At 43.3% G+C, this 21478-nt stretch overlaps 1 protein-coding gene, 1 long non-coding RNA gene and 1 pseudogene across 7 annotated transcripts in view; 2 read left to right on the plus strand and 1 right to left on the minus strand.

Moving 5' to 3' along the window:
• The window catches only part of LOC103899680, a 20326-nt pseudogene extending 19672 nt beyond the window's left edge, over positions 1 to 654 (plus strand). Inside the window, exon 31 of the transcript XR_002086197.1 lies at positions 636 to 654. The product of XR_002086197.1 is annotated as a myosin heavy chain, skeletal muscle, adult-like (transcript). The remainder of the gene's footprint in view (positions 1 to 635) is intronic.
• Positions 655 to 2421: 1767 nt separating this feature from the next.
• On the minus strand, positions 2422 to 9799 carry LOC103899673. 5 transcript variants are annotated; one of them, XR_002086199.1, is made up of 4 exons: positions 9008 to 9799; positions 8373 to 8483; positions 6193 to 7411; positions 2422 to 5819 (listed from the first exon to the last, which is right to left on the minus strand). It is a non-coding gene; the product is annotated as an uncharacterized LOC103899673 (long non-coding RNA). The 5 variants fall into 5 exon arrangements; XR_002086198.1 differs by having other exon boundaries at positions 2422 to 7411; positions 8373 to 8486; positions 9008 to 9790; XR_657622.2 differs by having other exon boundaries at positions 2422 to 7411; positions 9008 to 9788.
• A 6048-nt stretch (positions 9800 to 15847) lies between these two features.
• The window catches only part of LOC103899681 (myosin heavy chain, skeletal muscle, adult-like), a 16545-nt gene continuing 10914 nt past the window's right edge, over positions 15848 to 21478 (plus strand). Inside the window, exons 1-14 of the mRNA XM_019472316.1 lie at positions 15848 to 16072; positions 16159 to 16302; positions 16395 to 16551; positions 17848 to 17875; positions 17974 to 18079; positions 18174 to 18266; positions 18395 to 18458; positions 18540 to 18638; positions 18744 to 18847; positions 18928 to 19066; positions 19836 to 19954; positions 20052 to 20201; positions 20565 to 20735; positions 21219 to 21478. The exon at positions 21219 to 21478 is cut by the window's right edge and continues 1 nt beyond it. Of these exons, the coding sequence (XP_019327861.1) occupies positions 15866 to 16072; positions 16159 to 16302; positions 16395 to 16551; positions 17848 to 17875; positions 17974 to 18079; positions 18174 to 18266; positions 18395 to 18458; positions 18540 to 18638; positions 18744 to 18847; positions 18928 to 19066; positions 19836 to 19954; positions 20052 to 20201; positions 20565 to 20735; positions 21219 to 21478 (1841 nt within the window). The 5' untranslated portion in view covers positions 15848 to 15865. The remainder of the gene's footprint in view (positions 16073 to 16158; positions 16303 to 16394; positions 16552 to 17847; positions 17876 to 17973; positions 18080 to 18173; positions 18267 to 18394; positions 18459 to 18539; positions 18639 to 18743; positions 18848 to 18927; positions 19067 to 19835; positions 19955 to 20051; positions 20202 to 20564; positions 20736 to 21218) is intronic.

Below are 21478 nucleotides of genomic sequence, written 5' to 3' on the forward strand. Positions count from 1 at the left end.
TCCCCAGAGAGCTTAATGTGCAGATCTGGTTTTCACAAAGCAATGAAAATGAAAAAGAAATAAAAATAAATGAGACATAAAAATAAATTGGAATGAAAGAAATCCATACCAGATCAAGAAAGAGCATGTTAAACGAAAGGGAATAAGTCAGGGAGGGGATTTGCAATGGCTGGGAAGAGGAAAAGGGGACTCTCAAACATCCATGATGCCAAAGAATCACTCAGAGATAGAGAGCTTCAGGTGGCAAGAGGTGAACACCCTCCTGGCTGCAAAGGATTTGTGTTTCACCTGCACACAGTTACATACCCTCTGGTATCTCTCTAGCTCTCAAGGATGTGCTCGAAAATAAAGCAGGCAGCCGCATGCCCTAAGCTCAGGGACAGGTGCACACCCTCAGGCAGGACTTGCCGTAAGCACGGCTGGGCAATGCTGATGGGACTGAGGCCTGGCCTTGCGTCCCCGGCAAATTCACAGCTCCCTGCTGGCCCCCGCCTCCTGGGCTCCGAGGTCCCACCAAATCGCCCATCAGCCTTCACAAGAGTCATTTCCCAGAGGAGGAGACGAGGCCGCAGAGAGCTTTGGAGGTTGCCCATGCCGGGAGGATCAGCCCGTCATTTGTCTCCCTTCATCCTCAGTGTCAAAAGCTCAAAATAGCCCCGCTCTTGCAAGACTCCTGCGCGGGGTCGTGCCTGGTTGTGTAGATGATACGCTTCCACTAATAGCGCTCGAAGACATTCCTCCGCGGGTAGGTTGCCTTCTATATCTCAGCGCAACGTGCTGCCACGTAGGAGCTGGACAACTGTGTTGTGTCCTAAGACGGCAGATGCTATTCTTACCCCAGAGAGACTTGCTCCGGCACAGCTCCTTTCTCAGCTGAAATGTTAAAAATCAGAAGCAGGCCCGAGCGTGCTCTCCCTGGCAGGAGTATAAATCAAAGAGTGGCCCCTTTGAAGTCCGTGCAACGACGCTGTGCCAACCCAGTGCCTGGGTGCTCGCCATGCCCTCCTGGGATGTGCTGTCCCATGGGGAACACAGCAGCTGCCCAGGTACTTCCAGCAGTCAGCTGGGGCTCAGTTTGAGGTGGTTGAGGCCATCCCTTCTCGTGTAAGCCAACAAATGAAAAAGGCGGGCTGGGCTGTAGTTCTGGAAGGGCACGATTTTACAGCTGCCTCCCCCCTGTGTCCCTGTCTGGGTGAGGATGAAGGCAGAGGCAGGGCTTGTTCCAACGTTCAGCAGCATTGCAGAAGGCCATGTCCCTTTGCTCAGGCTGTGCTTTCACAGCACTCACTGAGGGAAGGTAGTAGGGCTGTACACCAGAGATCCCTCAAGGCCCGCTGGAGTATCAGGGCTGCAGGAGAACCGCTGGCCAGGCCGGTGGCTATCGCGTGATGGTTATGGAGAGCCAGCTCTGCCTGCAGCCTGACTCCTCTAGCCCTTTGGAGAGCTCAGAAAAGCCGGCATCACTGCCTGGTACAGTCACCACAGGCAATCAGGCAGAGGAAACCAAGGCCCGGAGACATCAGCTGGGACGGTGGCTGTGCCTTTCACCTCGCCACTCGCACTGTTGTTCAGAGGACACAGGCCCCATCAGCTTTATTCTCAGCTTGGGGCTTGTCACCTGCCACCAAAGGTACAGACAAGTTCTTTTAGGGATCCTTGGCAGAAAGATGACGGCATTATTACCAGGGGTCGGGAGCAGGGGGTACCGGTCACAGGGCTCCAGCAGGCTCCTGTCAGTCACAGGGAGCTCAGCCAGGCAGCAGCCGACCGGGCCCACTGCTCAAGGCACCCATTGCCAGGGGGTGGCAGCATGGAGCCATCGGGGGGACCCTCCTCTGGGTGGCTGACCCGGTACAGACCAGTAGCTAAGTCTCACTTGAAAATGGGTGTTTTTAAAGCTGCTGAAACTTCCTGGCCCACGTATTATGATCGAATCACACCAACTGAGGTAAAATCCAACCAGGTGGGTCAGCCAGGTTCATGTGTTCACCACTGGGACAGAACAAAGACAGGTGGAATGGGCCAAAGAAGGCCTGGAGAGGTTAGGGTCACCAGTGCTGAAAGAAAAGACCCTGAGCTGACAGAAGCAGCCACTGGTGTTGTGTCTTTTGGGAAGGGGGGCATCCAAGCACTTTGGCAGGGCGGAATGGGATCAGGCTTAAAAGTAGCTCTGGAAAATTGGAGAAAATGTCTCTAATGGGCAGAAGGAAATTTAATGAAGAGAAACAAAGTACTTTGGGAGGACGAAATCAGAGAAATGCACGGGGTTTGTCGTCTGAGCCAGGGAGAAAAGGAGTTGGGGGCACAAGTTTATACACCCTCAACAATGTCAAACAGTTGCAAAAACGGTATATCTAATTATTGCAAATGTCAGTATAAGTACTCTTTCTATGGTGGCAGGGTATGAATGTTTGCTTGGGAGGACGAAATCAGAGAAATGCACGGGGTTTGTCGTCTGAGCCAGGGAGAAAAGGAGTTGGGGGCACAAGTTTATACACCCTCAACAATGTCAAACAGTTGCAAAAACGGTATATCTAATTATTGCAAATGTCAGTATAAGTACTCTTTCTATGGTGGCAGGGTATGAATGTTTGCTTTCCTCAGCAATGGGTTACCTTAGCGATACTCTACAGTACTTTGAATAAAGCACATTTTGTAGAACTCTTGTGAAAAAAGAAAAATCCTTCTGTAGAGTAAGGAGGACAGCAGCCAGAATGACAAGCACAAAGAATATGACTTAGAAAAAGGTATGGACAGAACGTCATTTTTAAAGTCAAGAGACGAGGAAAGTAAAGACCGGGTGTGGGAGTATGAAAATAATTTTGTCAAATTAAGAAGGCTTTCATTAAGAGACTTAGAGGGTTATATCGCAAGGAGTATTACAGTTTAATTTGAAGTAAAAAGGATTTGGAGAAAATATTAAGGAAATACTTGAATGAGAAAAACTGTATGGTAGAACAGCACATCTATAATATTGCGTGATCTCCTTTAGCCTGTGCTTTTAAGGATCTGTTTTAGACAAGCATCTCCCAAGGACTGTCTAGGTATGGATGGTATCACGTGCACTTTTACAGAAAAACAGCAAGTATATCAATAGCTTTCTTGCAAGTGAAACTGTCATGACCACCATGTCTATTTCTATGTTTACATTTCACAGTCAGCTACGGATCCTGCCTGGAACAGTTGCTATAATTTCTGAGAAGGTGCATATATCCCACTTTGCCTCATAATACCCAGCAAATTTGTGTAGACGTGTTAATGTCTGAACTATGATTTTTATCTATTGAAATCTTCTTTTTCCAGTTGGAAAGAGTTCCCATTTTAGGGTTCTGTTTATTTGCTTCCCTGAACAACAAGGTTAGTTTGGGGAATACATTCTAAGATATAGAAAAACATTGATTTTTCAAAATTGACAAATAAATAATTTGCCCTTAATTTAAGAAACACTGTACATACCATTTCAAAATGAGAACTCTTGTTATTTTTATGGACCTATCATGAGACTGTTTTTTCAGAATTCTTTAACTTGTAAAAAAATGCCTCTCTAGTGGTGCAATATGAACTACAGCAATGTGCTAGCCTAAACAAGATACATCACATACAGCTAGAACCTACAGAAAAAAAAAAAAAATCACATTCTCAGGTTTTCTTTCATGCTGAACTAACAGTACTATTCACTTGAGGAGGCCATAAATGGTGATAAATTACCAGGGTCCAAATAGCTTACCAAGGGGAGGGAGACCAAAGATTCCTTCCTCTTGGATATTTATTGCCATGACTGCAGAATGATAGCCTTTTGCATTGACACACTGTTTGTGGAGTTGGGCTGCCTGTCAGCTGACAAGCGCTAACCGATCATGGGGAAAACACTGCTCCAAAGTGGCCATAAAGGACCATCTCGGAGAGAAAGTTTAAAATAGATACAGTGCCTATGTTCCAACAGAACTGCTGCCCCACTGCAAAGGATCTCAGATCTGTGAACTCCTGGACTAGCGGGACATCGGTATCTCCTGAGCTAACTGTTCCAGTTACAGAATTTTTTGAAAGCATTCTGTATTAAAGGAAGAAACTCCTTGACAAAGAGTTTGAGGAAATAAAATTAAATTCAACAGCCGAATTCTCCATGAATTTACCAATGAATCTGCCATACACCCAGGAAAAGGGCCTACAAAGAGGTCCTTTCTTTCTCCCCTTTCTACATGCATTAGTTCCCTTGAATTCAGAGTTTCAACACAGATGGGACTGCGGACAACATACATACGTTGGGGCACTAAGAGGTGAAATCCAGGCTTAGCAAATATATGAGGCAGGCAGCAGTGCAGTCAAGAGTCAGCTCTACGCTGAGACCTTGCACCCTGCAAGACAGTGTCCACCTGGAGGCACCTCTCAGGGAGCAGCAGGCACTTTGAGAGACCTGAGGGACTGATTTGCAAGGAAGGCAACATACTCCTGTGTTGCTCAGCGAAGCAGTGATGGGGTGAAGTTGGTGTTGTGTCTTGAGCTGCAGCAGATTTGGGATACATTTTCTCAGGCCACAGTCCTGACTGACATGTAAAACAACGTCCCCTCCTCCTTTGGACTCAGCGTTCACTTCTCCTTTGGGATAAACTCAGATCTTTCCAAGTACTTTGTGACAAGCCACATGGAGAGAAAGGTCCGTCCCTGGTAGTTTTTAGTGGGGTAAGCAGGGAATATCTTCAGGACAGGGGATACAAGCACTATTAGAAGCCCCAGCTGCTAATGTCCCACATGGGCCACCAGCACTCTGGCACCCTGGCTTCTGGGTTTCTGGTGACACATTGCCATCATTGTCTCCTGCTGGAGCTGTTCTGCTTTACACAACTGATTTGCCCTTCAGGGGGAGCAGGGACTTGTATCCTTCCCTGGGCATCTCAGATGGATGCAGAGAGCAATTAAGGAAACTTTTAGGCTGACCACCAAGGAAATCTATCTGCTAATGTTACATAGGAGGCTGTGGTGGAGTCTCTGAAGTGATAGGAGCCTTAGTGTTTGGAAAAAAATTTCCCTTGAAAATACTAAAAGATATATATATGTATAAATATGTACTGCAGATTAACTATAGCATAGTCTACCTTGTCACCTGGGAGATGCTCTCTGCAGTTTAATCGCTATTTTTACTTCCTCAAATATGTGACTTCATATGAAAATTTGGATGAGGTGCGAAGAAGATATGTATTTGTAACACTTAGTCAAAGATAATAACAAAGTGAATTGAACTGCATACGTGGATGTTTGCTTTCTATGAGTTAGCCTCAGTAGAGGATCACAGTAGCATGCTATACATTCGGAGAACAGGTCATGGGTTCAAAAAGTGTTTGAACAAATTTGTCAGTTAAAAATCCACCATGAGCTCTTAAACACCCAGACATCGTGTCCTGCTCAGGGCTTCCCTAACTAGAAGTTACTGGGAGTTGGAAGAGTTTTAGAGAAGCGCTGCTCTATGTTGCCTTAGGCAAGATGCCACTCTTTCCTGGGCATCACTTTCAAAGACAGAAAGTTGGGCTATATGGACCTTTGATCTCACAAGTACAGCTTATTTTAGGTTGTGCTACATTGCCTGCAGGGGTTAATACCATGCTCCTTCCTTAGTTTCTTTTCTTTGCCCTTCCTTCCTCCTCTTCCGGCTATGTGCTGTTTCAATTACCTTTTTCTACCCAGTGGTCTCCCAGTTTGCCCACCCCACTCACCTGCTCTGTAACAGGAGCCCCTCAGCTGCTTTGGTGGGTGATAGAAAGGGCATCCTGAGTATCATCTCCTTGGCCTGAATCTACTGCCCAGATCTCTTCCGCTGATGTTAGCTGTGGAGACAGGAGGAGTGTAAGTAATGGTGCACCTGTGGTGCACATTTGAAAGCTGCTCATCCTCTAATCCCAGATTGTGGGGTTTATTTGCCTCTCATGTTCAGTTAACTCATTCTGAGGACTTCCAAGAATACCACTCTGTGGGAAACACAAATTTGTCATCAAAGTTCCCCCTAGGACAGACGCATTCACTTTCCTTGACATGCAGTGAAGGTAAATCACAACTGCATTAAAATCAGCAGAAATTAGTTTCTGAATAGAGTAGAAGGAGCAGGCGATAACAAGGCCATTATAGCCCCTTCATGGTCAGCCTGTGACATCAGCTTGTCTTCACAAGTGCTCACACGTAGACCCAGAAATTTTTGCTTACATTTGCCATGGTAAAGAATGGATGGCCCACACTGCTTTTTAACCTGCAGGTTTTAAGTCTCATCAGTTATGATCCTCAGTAGTTCTTCCTGGGAAATCATTTACTGCTTCCAGCAATTTTCTCAGCCCATTCCTTCAGCCACATTTATCAGAAATGTTAGGTTAATTGCACATTTCCTAACCAGATGACACATCAAAAATACAGACTGAGCACATTCTGCACATAACATTGAAAGCATGCACCTTAGCAGATCTACACTGAATTGATAAATAACCTTTTAATATGGAAAATGTGCTCCTACCATCTCCAGGGTTCAGTGTCCAACCACATCCTAGCAGAATTGTAGGGATGAGCAGTTTTGCTACAGAGCAATGTTCTGACATTTCTGCTTGTCCTATGTTAACATTCCTGTGAGCTCTCATTTTACACAGAGGGCAGCAGAAATGCTGCTACAGCAGAGGCTGGGCATTCTCTGTCAGACTGTCCATCACAGGCTACAAAGCAAACTGATCTGTCTAGGCAGGCCCTACCATAATGACAGCATGACCAACACAGCACTTGCAAGCTGAAAATCCTGCAAGGAGCGATTTGAGTTCTTTTTTGTTGGGAAAATCATGAGCAAGTCAGGGAACTTCAGAATCTATCCTATATCATTATTCTTTCTAGAAGAGTCATAAATGTAGCTCTATTCCACATGATTTTTCTATCTCCCGGGAAAGGGTCTGTCACTATCCCAGCCTCTGTTGTTTTGGGGTGATGGTGTTTTTTTTTTTAACCTGGAAAGTGCTATATGTTAATACCCTGATTCCAGAATAAAAATAATGCCATTTATCCTGAGGGGGATACTATTCCATTCTGTATGAGTTACAGAATCTGGCAAGAAAAAGCATTAGACCAGAAAGTGATCTTTTAGTAGCTAGGTCTCACATTGCCATGCATGTTTTTAAGGCAGAATCAAGGCACTCAACAAAATATTTTTTTCTAGAATATAAGGACACTGATACTAAATACTTATTTCCCGGTGGAAGTGAATTCAGGCAATCCATGGTGAAACAGCATCCTTTTTGAAAGATTCCTGCAAATACTAACTGATACCTAAGAGGAAGGCTTAGGCAATGGCTGCCATTCACTCTTCCAGGCATAATGCTAAACAGTTTAGCAGGCATGGGGGAAATGAAAGAGGTGAAGGCAGCGTCTCAGCATCCTAAATAGAAAGAGCCTGCAGAAATAAAAGCAGGAAAAGAAATTAGCTCAAGCTGAATAATTTTTTCCCTGCTGCCTGTACTCTCAGAAATGAGAAGCTGTTGGGAGGTCTCTGCAGAAGAACCTAGTGGCCTCATCAGCAATCAACTAGGGCAAGTAACCCTGGTTCAAAATCAGCTTTCTGTCTGCAATACCTTACAAGTATCTGCATCATGCTCTAGTCTCCAGCTGGGTTTCAGTTTGCGTTATTTGCTCAGGATCTGGTCTATGCAGATGTATGAATATGGATTGAATTAGACCTCTTCCTCCTGAAAAACAGCCCACCTAAAAACCTCAAGCACTGTTAAATGCATCCAGTTATTTGTTGGTAGTCTCTGCAGAACACACACTTTGTTCATGTAACTCAGATTGCACAGTGCTCCCTGTGGCTTCTGTAGAACGCAAATAATCTGATCTATCTCACCACCCGGGTTTCTCACCCTGTCTGATAAGTGAGAGTTGATGGCTCATCTCACCATAAGCTACAATGTAGACAACATGGAAAAAGTCACAAATTTTGAATATTTAACTTCTCAGCTAAAATTCTCAGGATGATGAAAGGAGTCTTCACTATGCTGCTGGAGGCAAGATTTAACAAAAAAAGCTGTTAAAGCTGATCAAAGATCTCATAGCCTACTAGAGAACTATAAATGGCCTAACCCAAACATAACAGAGCAGCCTAAGGAAAAAAGCATACTTTCACAAATGTATCATAGGGAAAACATTGATCCACAAGAGCAGATTTCCTACCTGAGCAGAAGCTGAGCAGCTCTCAGCTCTCTCCAGCCTCCTAGGGCTGACTAATGGGGGGGAGATGACAAAGGGATCTCTTTTTAAATGGGCGTTATGGGCCTCACATAGGAGGTTCACAGATCCCATGTGGGTGAGAAGACCATGAATTGCATGCTGTGCACCATAAACAGTACAGGTGGGCTTACCTGGTCACAGCTGCAGGCTGCTGCCCTAGGCAGTCTTTGACTCCCCTGTTTCTTCTGCATCAAGCTCCTTTAGGACAAGAGGAAAACTTGCCAAGACTTCTGCTAGGGTACCTGCTGATGACATGACATTGAAGGGACAGGGTGAGATCAGTGCCATCTTGAGATATCCTGCTAATTGCTTATGTGAATGAAATCTCTCCACTTTTGCAGGGGGTGAAAATTTAATACCATTGGTGTCAATCTTCAGGAAAAGTCACATGAAAAGAGTGGGCGAGCTCAGTGCAAAGGAGGAAACTACTTATCTTTCGGAAAGCACCCTCCATTTGGTGGGGAGATTCCATGGATCAGGACATTCTGTTTTGATATCCACCAACTGGCTGCCCACCTGACTTGAACACATCACCTCAAAATGTCTGTGAAATCCATGGTGCAGCTGCTCTAGGATAACTGCATGGGTAAAGGATCTAATGAGAGTAACAAAGGTACCCAATGCTATTGTGAAAGCATGAGCTGTGTGAGGGTGACCTTGATGCTGTGCTCCTTCAAAGACTTACATGGGAGCTCACCAACTCAGCTCCCTTTCTGTACTGGAATTCACTGCTGCCAAGGTTACATTTTACACAGCACGTACTCACCCCCAAGGAGATGCCTTCTTGAACTTTGCTGGTTGATTCCCACATGGTCCAACTGGGTTTGCTTCAGTTGCTTCTCTCTGGGCAGAAAAGAAGACCAATGGGCCTGAAATGGAGGCCAGAGGCTTGCAACCATGCTTCTTTTCCTGTTATTGCAACTGGCCAGGAGGTCCTGTTCAGCTTGGTCCAGGGTGGAAGGAGTGGAGGACCCAAGCAGGAGGCCTGAAGGTGGTTCTGTGACAATGACATGGAGATGCTGGTCCTGGAATTTCTTTCTAACTAGACAGGTTACAAGGCTGACCATGCTGCTCTAAGAAGCAGAGCGGAGAGTGAAGTTTGCATTGGGCAACAAACTCAAGAGCCTTTGACAGCACTTTCACACTTCACCTGTGCTCATGAGTGTCCCTCTTTCTCCCCAGCTCATGCTCACTGAACACAAGGGAGAGGAAATCACATTGTAGGGACTTAAAGAAAGTGGGATGGGATCTGTTTTCAGCATGCCTGGATGTCATCACTCCAGCGTTTTGCCCACACCGTATGTCTGTGCAGGACAATCTGTATCCAGGGATTTCTCTCATTCTGCCTCTTCTGACTGTGCTGTGGTTTGCTTCTAGTCCTAGTGGACTCCAGGCCCTGTAGGGATGGAAACAGAAGTAGCAGAAAGTCAATGGCTGGCAGTATCCATTTCCCTCTTTGTTTTCCATCAGGACATTGCTGCCTCTTTCAGCAGATCCCTCTTCCCAAGGACAGGTGTTGTCTTGGCTGTCCCATGCTGGGACAGAGGAAATTGGCCAGTTTTCTGTGGCCTAACTCACTGAGAACTGTGGAGCTAAATCTGTATGGAGTCTGGATCCGGTAATTCAAATTACAGAGTACTCCTTTGCAAGAAGCTGGAACGCCCAATAGACCATGTCACAGAAATTTATCACTTGGGTGGGATTGATAATCTCTATGAATTAAAACAAATCCAGAGTGTGTATCCCAGAGCTTTTTACAAGATACCTGAGTGTCCATATGACCAGGATTTTTAAATCTGTGGAAGAAAATTCTTCAAGTTAGTTTGCCTGCAAATATGAATTAATATAATCTTTATCTTTCAGAAAGAACATCTGGAGGAAAGGGTAAAAGTTTAGGTCCTGTTTTCTTCTGAAAGTTCCCCTGAACTTCCTATGTTGGCCTCCCAGTCTTTTTCTATCTATTTTCTCACAATTTCCTTCTCAGTTTCTAATCCCTCCAAATCTAGTCCAAAGGGTAAGGGGTTTTCCCTTTGAAAACTGCTCTGACAGCTAATGCTCCATTTTTGTGAATAATGTGCACACAGATGCCAGTGCTGCAGTTTACAATTTTCCCTCCATACCATTGTTTAATGTCACCTATTAAAAACTTCAGGGGAGAGGCTACAGCTTTATACTTTATTTAGTTGGTGTGAAAGGGAAGGTAAGCATTTGCTAAACAGCAGACACCCAAGCCAAGGGTTATGCAGTGCTGATGCAGCCAGACAATTCTGATGATGACAAGCACTGAGGGCTGGCTGCAAGGCATCCAGCACCATTTTGTCTGATACCAGAGACTGCACTCAGGAGCAGATTTATTTAGCATTACAGATGCAGTCTTGATAGCTAAATCTACATGCCTTGTCTGGCCTTCAAAGAAGCAAGCAGGTTTGTGAAGTAAGACTTCCCTTGAAAGTGGGGAAGTGAAAGACTGTCACTTTTTCCTGTGTCCGTTAATTTTGTTCTATATTATAATTTCCACTGATTTGTCCAGTATAGCCATCAGCCTTACTGCACTGTAGTTCCCTTGATTTCCCCATAAGCCCTTTTAACACCATGGGATTACATTAGTCACCTGGCAGTCCTGTGATATCCAAATAGATTTTTAAGTAGGAGCTTCCACACCATGTTTGGAAGCTTACCAACTTCATCCTTGAGTTCCTCTAGTTTTTTGGACATCTGTATTTAAGGACTAAGAAGGAAAGAGGTCTTTGCAATGAGACTACTAACCTGATGACAAGGGTGTGAAATCAGCTTCATCATGGGAAGAGGACTTAAGCCCAGAAGTGACAGAGGAATAGTTGCAAATGTAAGAATTTTGCAAGGGAGAAGGGGAATATGGTCAGAATCATGGAGATATGGTGGGATAGTGTGCACTACTGGAACATGGTCATGGGACAGTATGGACTGTTTAGGAGGAATAGACAGGGAAGATGGGGAGCATTTATGCTTTATGTTGAAGTGCTCCTTGATTGTGCAAAGCTCCAGTGTGAAACTGTAGACATGCTGTCAGAGATGGGAGGAACATGAGGGATGTTGTGATGGGGTCTGTTATAGACCACCTGACCAAGACAAAGTAGTGAAGGGGGATTTCTACAACTAGTAGAAAGGCAGAAGTCTCCTCTGCCTTAGGGAGGATTTCAGTCATGTGGACATCTGCTGGGAGGGCAACAGCAGTGGACAAGGAATGCCGGAAGTTCTTAGATGTACTACTGACAATATCCTAATGTAAATACTGGACGGGCAATGCTGAGTACTGGAAGCAGGGATGAACTAGTGATAAATATGATCCCAGATGGCAGCTCAGGCTGTAGCAACCGCATGATGACTGAGTGAAGAATCTAGTGGAAAGCTGGGGAGGTAAGCAACAGAATTAGCACTCCAGATTTCATAAGACCAGAATTCATTGTATTCAGGGAACTGCTAGTTAGAACATGCTTGGCAGCAGCTGTGAAAGAGAAGAATGCTCAGGAGAGATGGCTAGGGTTTAAAGGAAAATTATTGAGACCTCAGGAACAAACTACCTTGCTCTGCAGGAAGACTGGGAATTTCATCTTAGCTAAGCAGCAAACTTCTTGATGAACTGAAACACAAAAGTATACAAGAGGTGGAGGCAAGGACTGGAAACCAAATAGGAATATAAAACATTGCTTGGGCGCTTAGGGACATTAAGCATAATAGTTCTGCATGGGTGATGCAGAAGGGAGTTCAGAGAAAATATGTGTCTACCACTGAATGTGGGAGTCCACCTAGTGAGAGATGGTACAGAAAGCACTTAAATATGCAGCACCTTTTCTGCATCAGTCTCCATAGGCAAAGCTTGTCCCCAGGCATCTGCATCTTCCAACAGAGCTTGAGAAGGAAAGGGATAACCAACAGTGGGGAAGTCCTTGCTTCTGTCTAGTCCACCTGCTACTTAGTGAAGCTGGAATTACTAAGAGAAGCTGGATGTATTCATATCCATGGCACTGGGTGTGACTCATCAAAGGGTGCTGAAGGAGTTCCCCTGTGTAATTACAAGGCCTATGTTTATCATTGGTGAAAAATGATGACACACAGGGAAGGTCCCATATGACTGGAAAAAAGCTAATGTTATGCCCATCTTTAAAAAAGGCAGGAAGAAGGATCAGTGAAACTGTAAGCTGCTCAATTTCACTTTAGTTGTTTGAAAGATCACAGAATATGTCCTCTTGGTATTTATTGCTAAGGATGTGAAGGACAAGAAGATAACCGAGAACAGCCAACATGTATTTACCAGGGAAAGTAATCATGCTTGACTAACCTGATTGGTTTCTATGACGAAGTGACTGTTGCCTTTTATCAGTTCTTTTCTGATACTTAGCATGCCTTTGCCCTGGACCACTACTATGGTATCATTAAGTGGTTTTCAGTCTACTAAAACTGAACTGCTTCCCTTTGATTCCTTATTTCTATGTGCTTTATCAACACAATCATATTGGATTTTTGGGGCTATTTTAACTCTTCCAAGGATGTTATATTACATGTATTGTCATAGGTCAATTCTTAAACTGCTTTATTTTCAACTATGTCCACAGCTGTATTTGAACGAGGTTAAGTCAATGCTGTTTTTCCTTCACCCTAACTAGTGGTTTCATGAAGCACTCACTGACAGTGTCCACAAATATAGTTTTGGCACTACAACCCAAAATAACATTTGCCCATTCTGTATGGAGTAGTTGTGGTGTCCTATTGGTGTTACATTCATTGCTCTAGCAGTCCGGTAGTCCTCTCTTAATTGCAGTTGGTGTTACTGTCCTGAGAGGACAGTTGTTAAGAAATGAGGAGAGACTTGGTGAAGGGCCTGAAGCAGGAAACCTGAGGGACCTGAATTCCCTGAACAGCATGAGCATGGAGAAATATTAACACAGGACTCCAGTGCTGGACATACAAGAGCTGAAAGGAATTCCGATTCACAATTTCTGCCTCTTTTGAGTGCAGTCTGTTTGGTATGAGTCTACTGTTCAACCAAAAAGGAGGACAAGGCCATTGTCAGTATATGTTCCCAATAACTGAATGCCTCATCTTTCTCCAAGCATCTGTGAGTGGCAGCTGAATATACAAGGAAATTTGGCAGGCCTCTATCCCTATATGAAGAATTATTTTGTGAAGGTTGTGTGATCAAATCAGATCTTAAATGCCCTCCACATTACTGTATTGCACTAGACAAGAATTCAAAATTACCACACTAGTCCTCTGGTAATGGGCAGCTCTTCTTCCTAATCCATGTGAAAAGATTAGCCTTCTGAGATATTCAGCTGTCCCTGTAACTTGTGTAGTGAGCTGGGTTTGGATTCCAGTCTGGGGCCCAAAATGTGGGTCCTGCAGTGCCAGAGCACTCTTGGAAGGGGCTCCTACAGCACAGGGCATTATCTGATGTTGTATACACTGGACCCCAGACGTTGTTTTTCTAACCTCTTTCCTGTGTTATTCACTGAGATATTTTAATCATTGAAATGCAAATGACCAGGAGAAGAATGTGTTTAGATCTGGAGGATCTGAAGAAGTTTAAGTGATTACACCCTTTCCTAAAACTAGATCAGTTAGTCTCTTGGACTACCAGCAAATCTCCTTTTCCTATATCATCAGTATTACACAAGACTGCCTGCTACCTCTAATGCTCTGGTACGGGCAGTACTGTGTTGTTAGATCTTTCTGGGACTGTGAATGTGTAAATATGCATATTTTGATGTCACGGCAGTGCTAGACTGAGGATTTATCAGAATGCATAGTATCTGGAACTATATGCTGAGGTGATATATGTGATTGTGTGTATAAGCATGGCAGGGTAAGGCATGATGTTTTAGGGAGTTGTAGGTAGGGAGGGGCTATGGGAGCCTCTGGAACTTCAGATTTGACAGGGGGAACTGGTTATTTATGCAGACAATAATAGGACCAAGCATACGTCAAATGCAAGTAAAAAGTGTAAGAGAGTGAACGGTGAGAAAACAGAGTTTCTTGGGGAATCACTTTTTAAATGAAATATGCACAAAAACATATATTATCTATAGATGCACAAGTATATATTTTAATTTGATACCTCAAAAGTCAGCTCAGGAATCTATTAAAGAGCTCCATTTCAAAGTAGAGTCTCCCATTACTTGGTTTCAGACTTCCAACTCACTGTATTTCAAACCCTCTCAGCTATTAAGAGTGTCCTATACAGAAACCTCATCTGTAATACATTTTGACTTTCTGCTTTTTAGAAAATACCACTGAAAAGTGGCTCTTAACAAAAATTATTTGCTTGTTTTTGACATACTTCTGCTGTTCCTTTCAATGCATGTGTTCCTAAAGCATCATAGACATTATCATCTCCATTGCATGACTGAAAAGTTGTCATATAAACATACCAAGGAAACTACCATGGGTCAAGCAGCAAATCACTGAGAAAGCCAGCAATAGGAACCATAAGTCCCTGCATCCAAGTTCTCTAAGTGCCTTGAGTAGTCTAGATTCTCTCCTTAACACTCTTGACAAATTATTTATAGATGTATTCACATAGTCAGTAAGATATAAAAATGTTCTAATTATATCACTCAAATCAAATGACAATTATGCCCTTAGTTTGCCAGACAATGCTTTGCCAAAGAGGGTTTGCCAGAAATGTTTTGACCGAAGAAAGGGGGAGCATCTGCAGCATCTGCAGACGTGACACTATAAAATCTCCCAGGGACAAGTCTGGCCTGTCTCCACGGAAGGCTTCAAGGTAAGTGCATGCATTTTGTGAGCTTGAAGAGGCCAATGTCCTTGCAATATCCCATTCCATTTCTCCTGCCTCTGGCAACCATTTCCACGAGGGAGTGCTCATGTAAACAAAAATTTTCAATATAATTTCAATGCATGTCTGTATCTTCAATCTATAATTTGTCTCTGGAATTCCATGCAGCAATAAGAAACAACTGCCATTCCTATTTCACAGGGTTGGCAAGTTTCCAGGATACAAGCCTTTCTCCAAAGGTAACACCCTGAATAATGCACTCCTAGACTACAGTTTAAGACAAGACTTTTATACAGCTGCATGCGTTCTTTTCATAAATCCTCTTATATTTCTGCCAACTTTTGCTTAGGCTGGACTGTTGAAAATAGGGAAAATCTGAAAAGTGAAGTAATTTTTCATTTTTAGCACACAATGTAATACTTTTAACAAAAAACTACTCTCTCGAAGATTCATCAGTCATAATTAAGGACCAGAACAGAGAGTGATTTTCCCTGGCTGTAGATTCTTTTATGTGAAGACCTCAAATCTGGTCAGAATTCATCAAGGTGATTTACCAAACTAGTGAATATTCAGATGTTCTATGTACTATTACAAGGCCTATGTGTTTTAGAAGACTAAGTCTTACCCTTGAGAGGGGGTAAGTACCTAAGTCGGTACTTTTAAGTTCAAATCAAAGTGGATTTCAGTGGTTGCTTCTAAGAAACTTTCTGGGAGACTAGCTAGCAATTTATTAGCTAAAGAGCAAGGAGTTTTCTCACTGATATAGATTATATTATTATTCTCAGTGATCCACAACCTTTTTTTCCCAACTGGACACCTCTGCTGACGTACTTTCAATAAAGTGCAGACATGGCCTCTGCAGACTCTGAGATGGCTGTTTTTGGGGAGGCGGCTCCTTACCTCCGAAAGTCAGAAAAGGAGAGAATTGAGGCCCAGAACAAACCTTTCGATGCCAAGACATCGGTCTTTGCGGCCCATCCTAAAGAATCCTTTGTGAAAGGGACAATCCAGAGCAAAGAATCAGGGAAGGTCACTGTCAAGACTGAAAGTGGAGAGGTGAGGGAAAAAACAGGCTGAAGGTCACCATTTGATTCCCAATCTCAGCTCTTAGCTGACATACATGCATCACTTTTCTTTGTCAGACCCTGACCGTGAAGGATGATCAGGTCTTCCCCATGAACCCTCCCAAGTACGATAAAATCGAGGACATGGCCATGATGACCCACCTCCACGAACCCGCTGTGCTGTACAACCTCAAAGAGCGTTATGCAGCCTGGATGATCTACGTAAGTACCAGCAGCAGTCTTCCTTTGGGTAGCAGGAGGAACTGCTCTGCCAGGCTAAGTGGAAGCCAACGTGCTGTCTCCCTTCCTCGCAGACCTACTCGGGTCTCTTCTGCGTCACTGTCAACCCCTACAAGTGGCTGCCGGTGTACAACCCGGAGGTGGTGTTGGCCTACCGAGGCAAGAAGCGCCAGGAGGCCCCTCCACACATCTTCTCCATCTCTGACAACGCCTATCAGTTCATGCTGACTGGTGAGTGCTTGATTTACTTTGAACTGCTCTTGCAATGAGCTATCTGTAAAGGGAAATGTAGGGTATTCTCTGGAAATATGGTGCAACACTTAAGATATTGTGTGAGTGAAATTAATGGAAGATTAATGCATTTAACTGTAACGGTCTGTGTGATCTGAGTGTCTGTTCCTATTAGAATCAATAAAGACCTGGACCTAATGAAAATAATCTAGAAGGAGTAAATTCACTGGAAATAAGACACCTATTTTTCTGGTGGAGACTTTACTGACTGTAATGGGATCTTACCTAACTGCATATATTTATGTAGCTTAATCACTAAACTAGTCTCAGCTGGAGAGTACAGAGTACAATAATATCACACATACCCTATAAATGATGTGTACAGAGTCAATTAAAATTTGCAAGCATCAGTGCTAACAAGTAAAACAGAGTATCTCTGCACTGAACAGGTACATAAGCTTCACTTGATTATTATGCAAATGGCATTCATGATGGAAAGTGACCGGGTGGTCTAAAGTACATACAGCCTTTAATGATCTATGTAACCCCTACAATGATCTATGCAACTGTAAATCAATTGCACCTTACAATGAAAAGTAAACCTCAGAAAACAATGTCAAGGAAAAAATAAAGCTTTTAGCATTTAAATTGAATGGCTTTAATAAAGTTCTTTCTGCTTTCCTCTCTTCCTTCCACCTCTTATTTTCTCTTCCCTGTGTGTACACTGAAATCAAAGGTGTGCAGGATTTTAGATCTTCTTTTCCTGTTCTTTTATTACAAACTGGGAAATAGATCCAGAATAGAAAAATGAGAAATTAACCTTGTCTATGTAAGATCTCAGGAATACATAATTTCTGTATATATAGGGGTTAAAAAAAAAAAAAAAGAGATGAAAAATAGTGAAAGAGATTGGTTCAATGTTTCTGTTATTCCTGACGCCTCCACATTTCCATAAGATTACTCAGGAAAATTTTAGTTTCGTGCTGTCAAAGCCCAACCTCAATATTTTTGTTACATGTACTTACCTAGAAAGAGAGAAATAAGTAGCCTGATGAGAAGACAGTATCTTGAAAGGCATAGGACTATAAAAGCTACTCTGTCTTTACTGATCCACTTGATAATACCTGAAGTACTGCTGGGAGCATCAAAAGTACCCACTAGAATTCCCAGAACTTTTCACTGTCTTCTGTCCCTGCATTTTTCTGGAAGCTTCAGTTCATATTTTTCTCCTAATATTTGAGTTCTTTGTTATTCATAAGCACTAGGAAAAGCTTTCTTATCTCTGTCTTTTCACAGATCGCGAGAACCAGTCAATCCTGATCACGTACGTACACTCCCTGCCCGGGTCCCTGCGGGGCTGCCCGGTGCCAGGGGCCCTCCTGCCTGACCACACGCTCTCTGCCTCTCTCTTTGGTTTGACAGCGGAGAATCCGGTGCAGGGAAGACTGTGAACACAAAGCGTGTCATCCAGTACTTTGCAACAATTGCAGCGAGTGGGGATAAGAAGAAAGAGGAGCAGCAGTCAGGGGCAAAATGAGTGAGTCAGGAAGAACAGGCTGACCGCTTGACATGTAATTGCCATGTCAACTGAATGCTGTAACTGAATAATTATCATCGTGCAGGGAACGCTTGAGGATCAAATCATCAGCGCCAACCCACTGCTGGAGGCCTTTGGAAATGCCAAGACCGTGAGGAACGACAACTCCTCACGCTTTGTAAGTTGCTTAACCAAATGATTCTGGCCTCCTCATTATAACAGTAGTGATGGGCTAGTCGTATTCTCACATAAGGAGATGGCAATGAAATGCATCTAGGCTGAAATGCTGCTTCTTCTCCTCAACAGGGCAAATTCATCAGAATCCACTTTGGAGCTACAGGCAAACTGGCTTCTGCGGACATTGAAACTTGTAAGAGACTCCCCTTGTCTGATCACATTCCTTCTAAACCCCCCAGTTCTTATGCTAACTCTGTCCTACTGTCCTTGCCAGATCTGCTGGAGAAGTCCAGAGTCACTTTCCAGCTCAAGGCAGAAAGAAGCTACCACATATTCTATCAGATCACCTCCAACAAGAAGCCAGAACTAATTGGTACGAAGTTCACTAACTTTTTTGAAGGAAGATCACTGATCAATATCTCATTGTGTCATCTGGAAAGCTAAAGTAAGCTTGTTTTTTCCCTTTTATTGCTTTCAGACATGCTCCTCATTAGCACCAACCCTTATGATTTCCACTTTGTGAGTCAAGGTGAAATCACTGTTCCAAGCATTGATGACCAGGAGGAACTGATGGCTACAGATGTAAGTAACTTACCAAACAGGTCATCTGGTGGATAGGAGCCCTGGTACATAGACATTTACTTTACTGTTTCTGTTGCCAGAGTGCCATTGATATCCTGGGCTTCACTGCTGATGAAAAGACTGCCATCTACAAGCTGACAGGGGCTGTCATGCACTATGGGAACTTGAAGTTCAAGCAGAAACAACGAGAGGAGCAGGCAGAGCCCGATGGCACAGAAGGTATCAGCAGAGTCAGCAAACTTTCCAAAAGAGATTGTCTTTGTCACCAAAAGAAGGACTTGGGCAGATTTCAGGCTTTAAATATGCAAAAGCGTAAACTAAAAAAATACTTGTTCAATGGCTAGATGACAGTTGAGACATGTATCTCATCTAATGATACCTGTAATTTTATTCTGGGACTACTTAATAAGTAAGAGATCTGGTGTACACTGCCAGGAAGCCAGGAGGCATGGATGTCAATTCCTGTAACATTATTAGTCATACTTTTGTTGGAATACACCTTGCAATCTCTGCTGTATTGTGGAGTAGTGAAGTGGTTCAGCCCTAACGGGATGGGAGACTGTGCTCCTATTCACCCTCACCTATTGGGGGGAACTCTAATGTGAGATGTGTATTTGATTAGTCTCTGTCACAGCAGAAAGTACAATCCATGCCTCCATCTTTCTGAGTGACGAATCCTCTTGCTATATGACTAGAAAGTGTGAAGTCCCATAGTCATGCCTGAAAAAGGCTGAAAGCAATGAGTTCTCTTGAAGAACATTTGTAGAAATCGAAGCTCAGAATGTGTTGTAGACTTTGAATCCTGAAGATGACAGAGGAATTAGCTTTGTAGCTTTGATTCAGATATTTTTGTGCAACTCTATAACAGTGAACACTGCTGTTACTTTTGAGACAGTCCCTGTCTCAAAATTTGGTCCTAAGGACCTAAGGACCAAATTTTAGGAATTGTGCAATATTTATTTCTCTCTCACTCTTTTCTGGTATTTAGTGGCTGACAAGGCCGCCTATCTGATGGGTCTGAACTCAGCTGACCTGCTCAAGGCCCTCTGCTACCCCCGAGTCAAGGTTGGGAATGAATATGTGACCAAAGGTCAAACTGTGCAGCAGGTAGGAAAAATGTGGCAACCAGGAACATGCTTTGATGATTCCCATTGATTCTCCTCTGCTGTGTATAGTAACCTCCAAACCTTTCTCCTTGCTTTAGGTGAACAATTCAGTGGGTGCTCTGGCAAAGGCTGTCTATGAGAAGATGTTCTTATGGATGGTTTTTCGTATCAACCAACAGCTGGATACCAAGCAACCCAGACAGTACTTCATTGGTGTCCTGGACATTGCTGGCTTTGAGATCTTTGATGTAAGGAACACAGTTTTCCTAGCATTTTCATAGAAGGACAACTGAGAGTAAAGGGAATTTTAAGAGTCATTTTTGATAGAAGTTAGTATCTTCCTACACTTATTTGCAGGGCTTTTGGAATCACCTTTTTTAATCCTAAAAAAAAAAAAAAAATAGAAAACTAATCTCCTAATTACACTGAATTTGAAAACTTCTCTCTTTTCTAAATGCAAAGCCTATCCTAGAGAAATAGCATAGGAAAACTACACAGGAAGAGGCCTTGTATTTAAAGTATCACCCATGATGAATTAGGATTGCACAAGAAAACACCTTGCTATTATTGCTGAACCTTGAAAATTTTGCATGTCTTTTTATGTTTGGCAGTTTAATAGCTTTGAGCAGCTGTGTATCAACTTCACCAATGAGAAACTGCAACAGTTCTTCAACCACCACATGTTCGTGCTGGAGCAGGAGGAGTACAAGAAGGAAGGAATTGAATGGACATTCATTGACTTTGGGATGGACCTGGCTGCCTGCATTGAGCTGATTGAGAAGGTATCCTTCCTGTTCAGGTGTATTATATGTTGGGTCTTCCATACTTGCCAAGAGACATACTTAAGAAGCATGTGAGAATATTCTGGCTTTTTCAAACATATACCCTGTGAAAGTGGCAACAGGGTGGAAGTGAGATCAGACTGAGATACCAGGACTTTTGGTGAGAGTATTCATTTCCAGATTACAAAATGAAGTTATATAAAAGGCTGTCATGTTCTGTAAGTACCTATCAGTAAAGAAGTTTTATGGAGAGGATAGTATTTTGCAATGTCGTATTTGTAATTTTTTCATCAGCAAAGGCATTTATATAAGTTCAAATGAAACAGCAACACTGAAAAAAGTTGAGCCTTGGTTAATTTTCTCTGACTTATTGTCATGAAATGCACGGGAACAGCTTTCTCTTCTGACTCCGGCAACTTTCCAACCAAGGGATGTCTCCTTTCTAATCTGTTTCTCCCTCTTGTCTGTTGTAATGTCTTCCAGCCCATGGGCATCTTCTCCATCCTGGAAGAGGAGTGCATGTTCCCCAAGGCAACTGACACCTCTTTCAAGAACAAGCTCTATGACCAGCACCTGGGCAAGTCCGCCAACTTCCAGAAGCCCAAACTTGTCAAAGGCAAGGCTGAGGCCCACTTCTCCCTGGTGCACTATGCTGGTACAGTGGATTACAACATCTCTGGCTGGCTTGAGAAGAACAAAGATCCCCTGAACGAAACTGTCATTGGGTTGTACCAGAAATCATC

The sequence above is a fragment of the Aptenodytes forsteri genome, unplaced genomic scaffold, assembly GCF_000699145.1.
Source record: "Aptenodytes forsteri isolate BGI_AS27 unplaced genomic scaffold, ASM69914v1 Scaffold707, whole genome shotgun sequence".
Lineage (NCBI taxonomy): Eukaryota > Metazoa > Chordata > Aves > Sphenisciformes > Spheniscidae > Aptenodytes > Aptenodytes forsteri.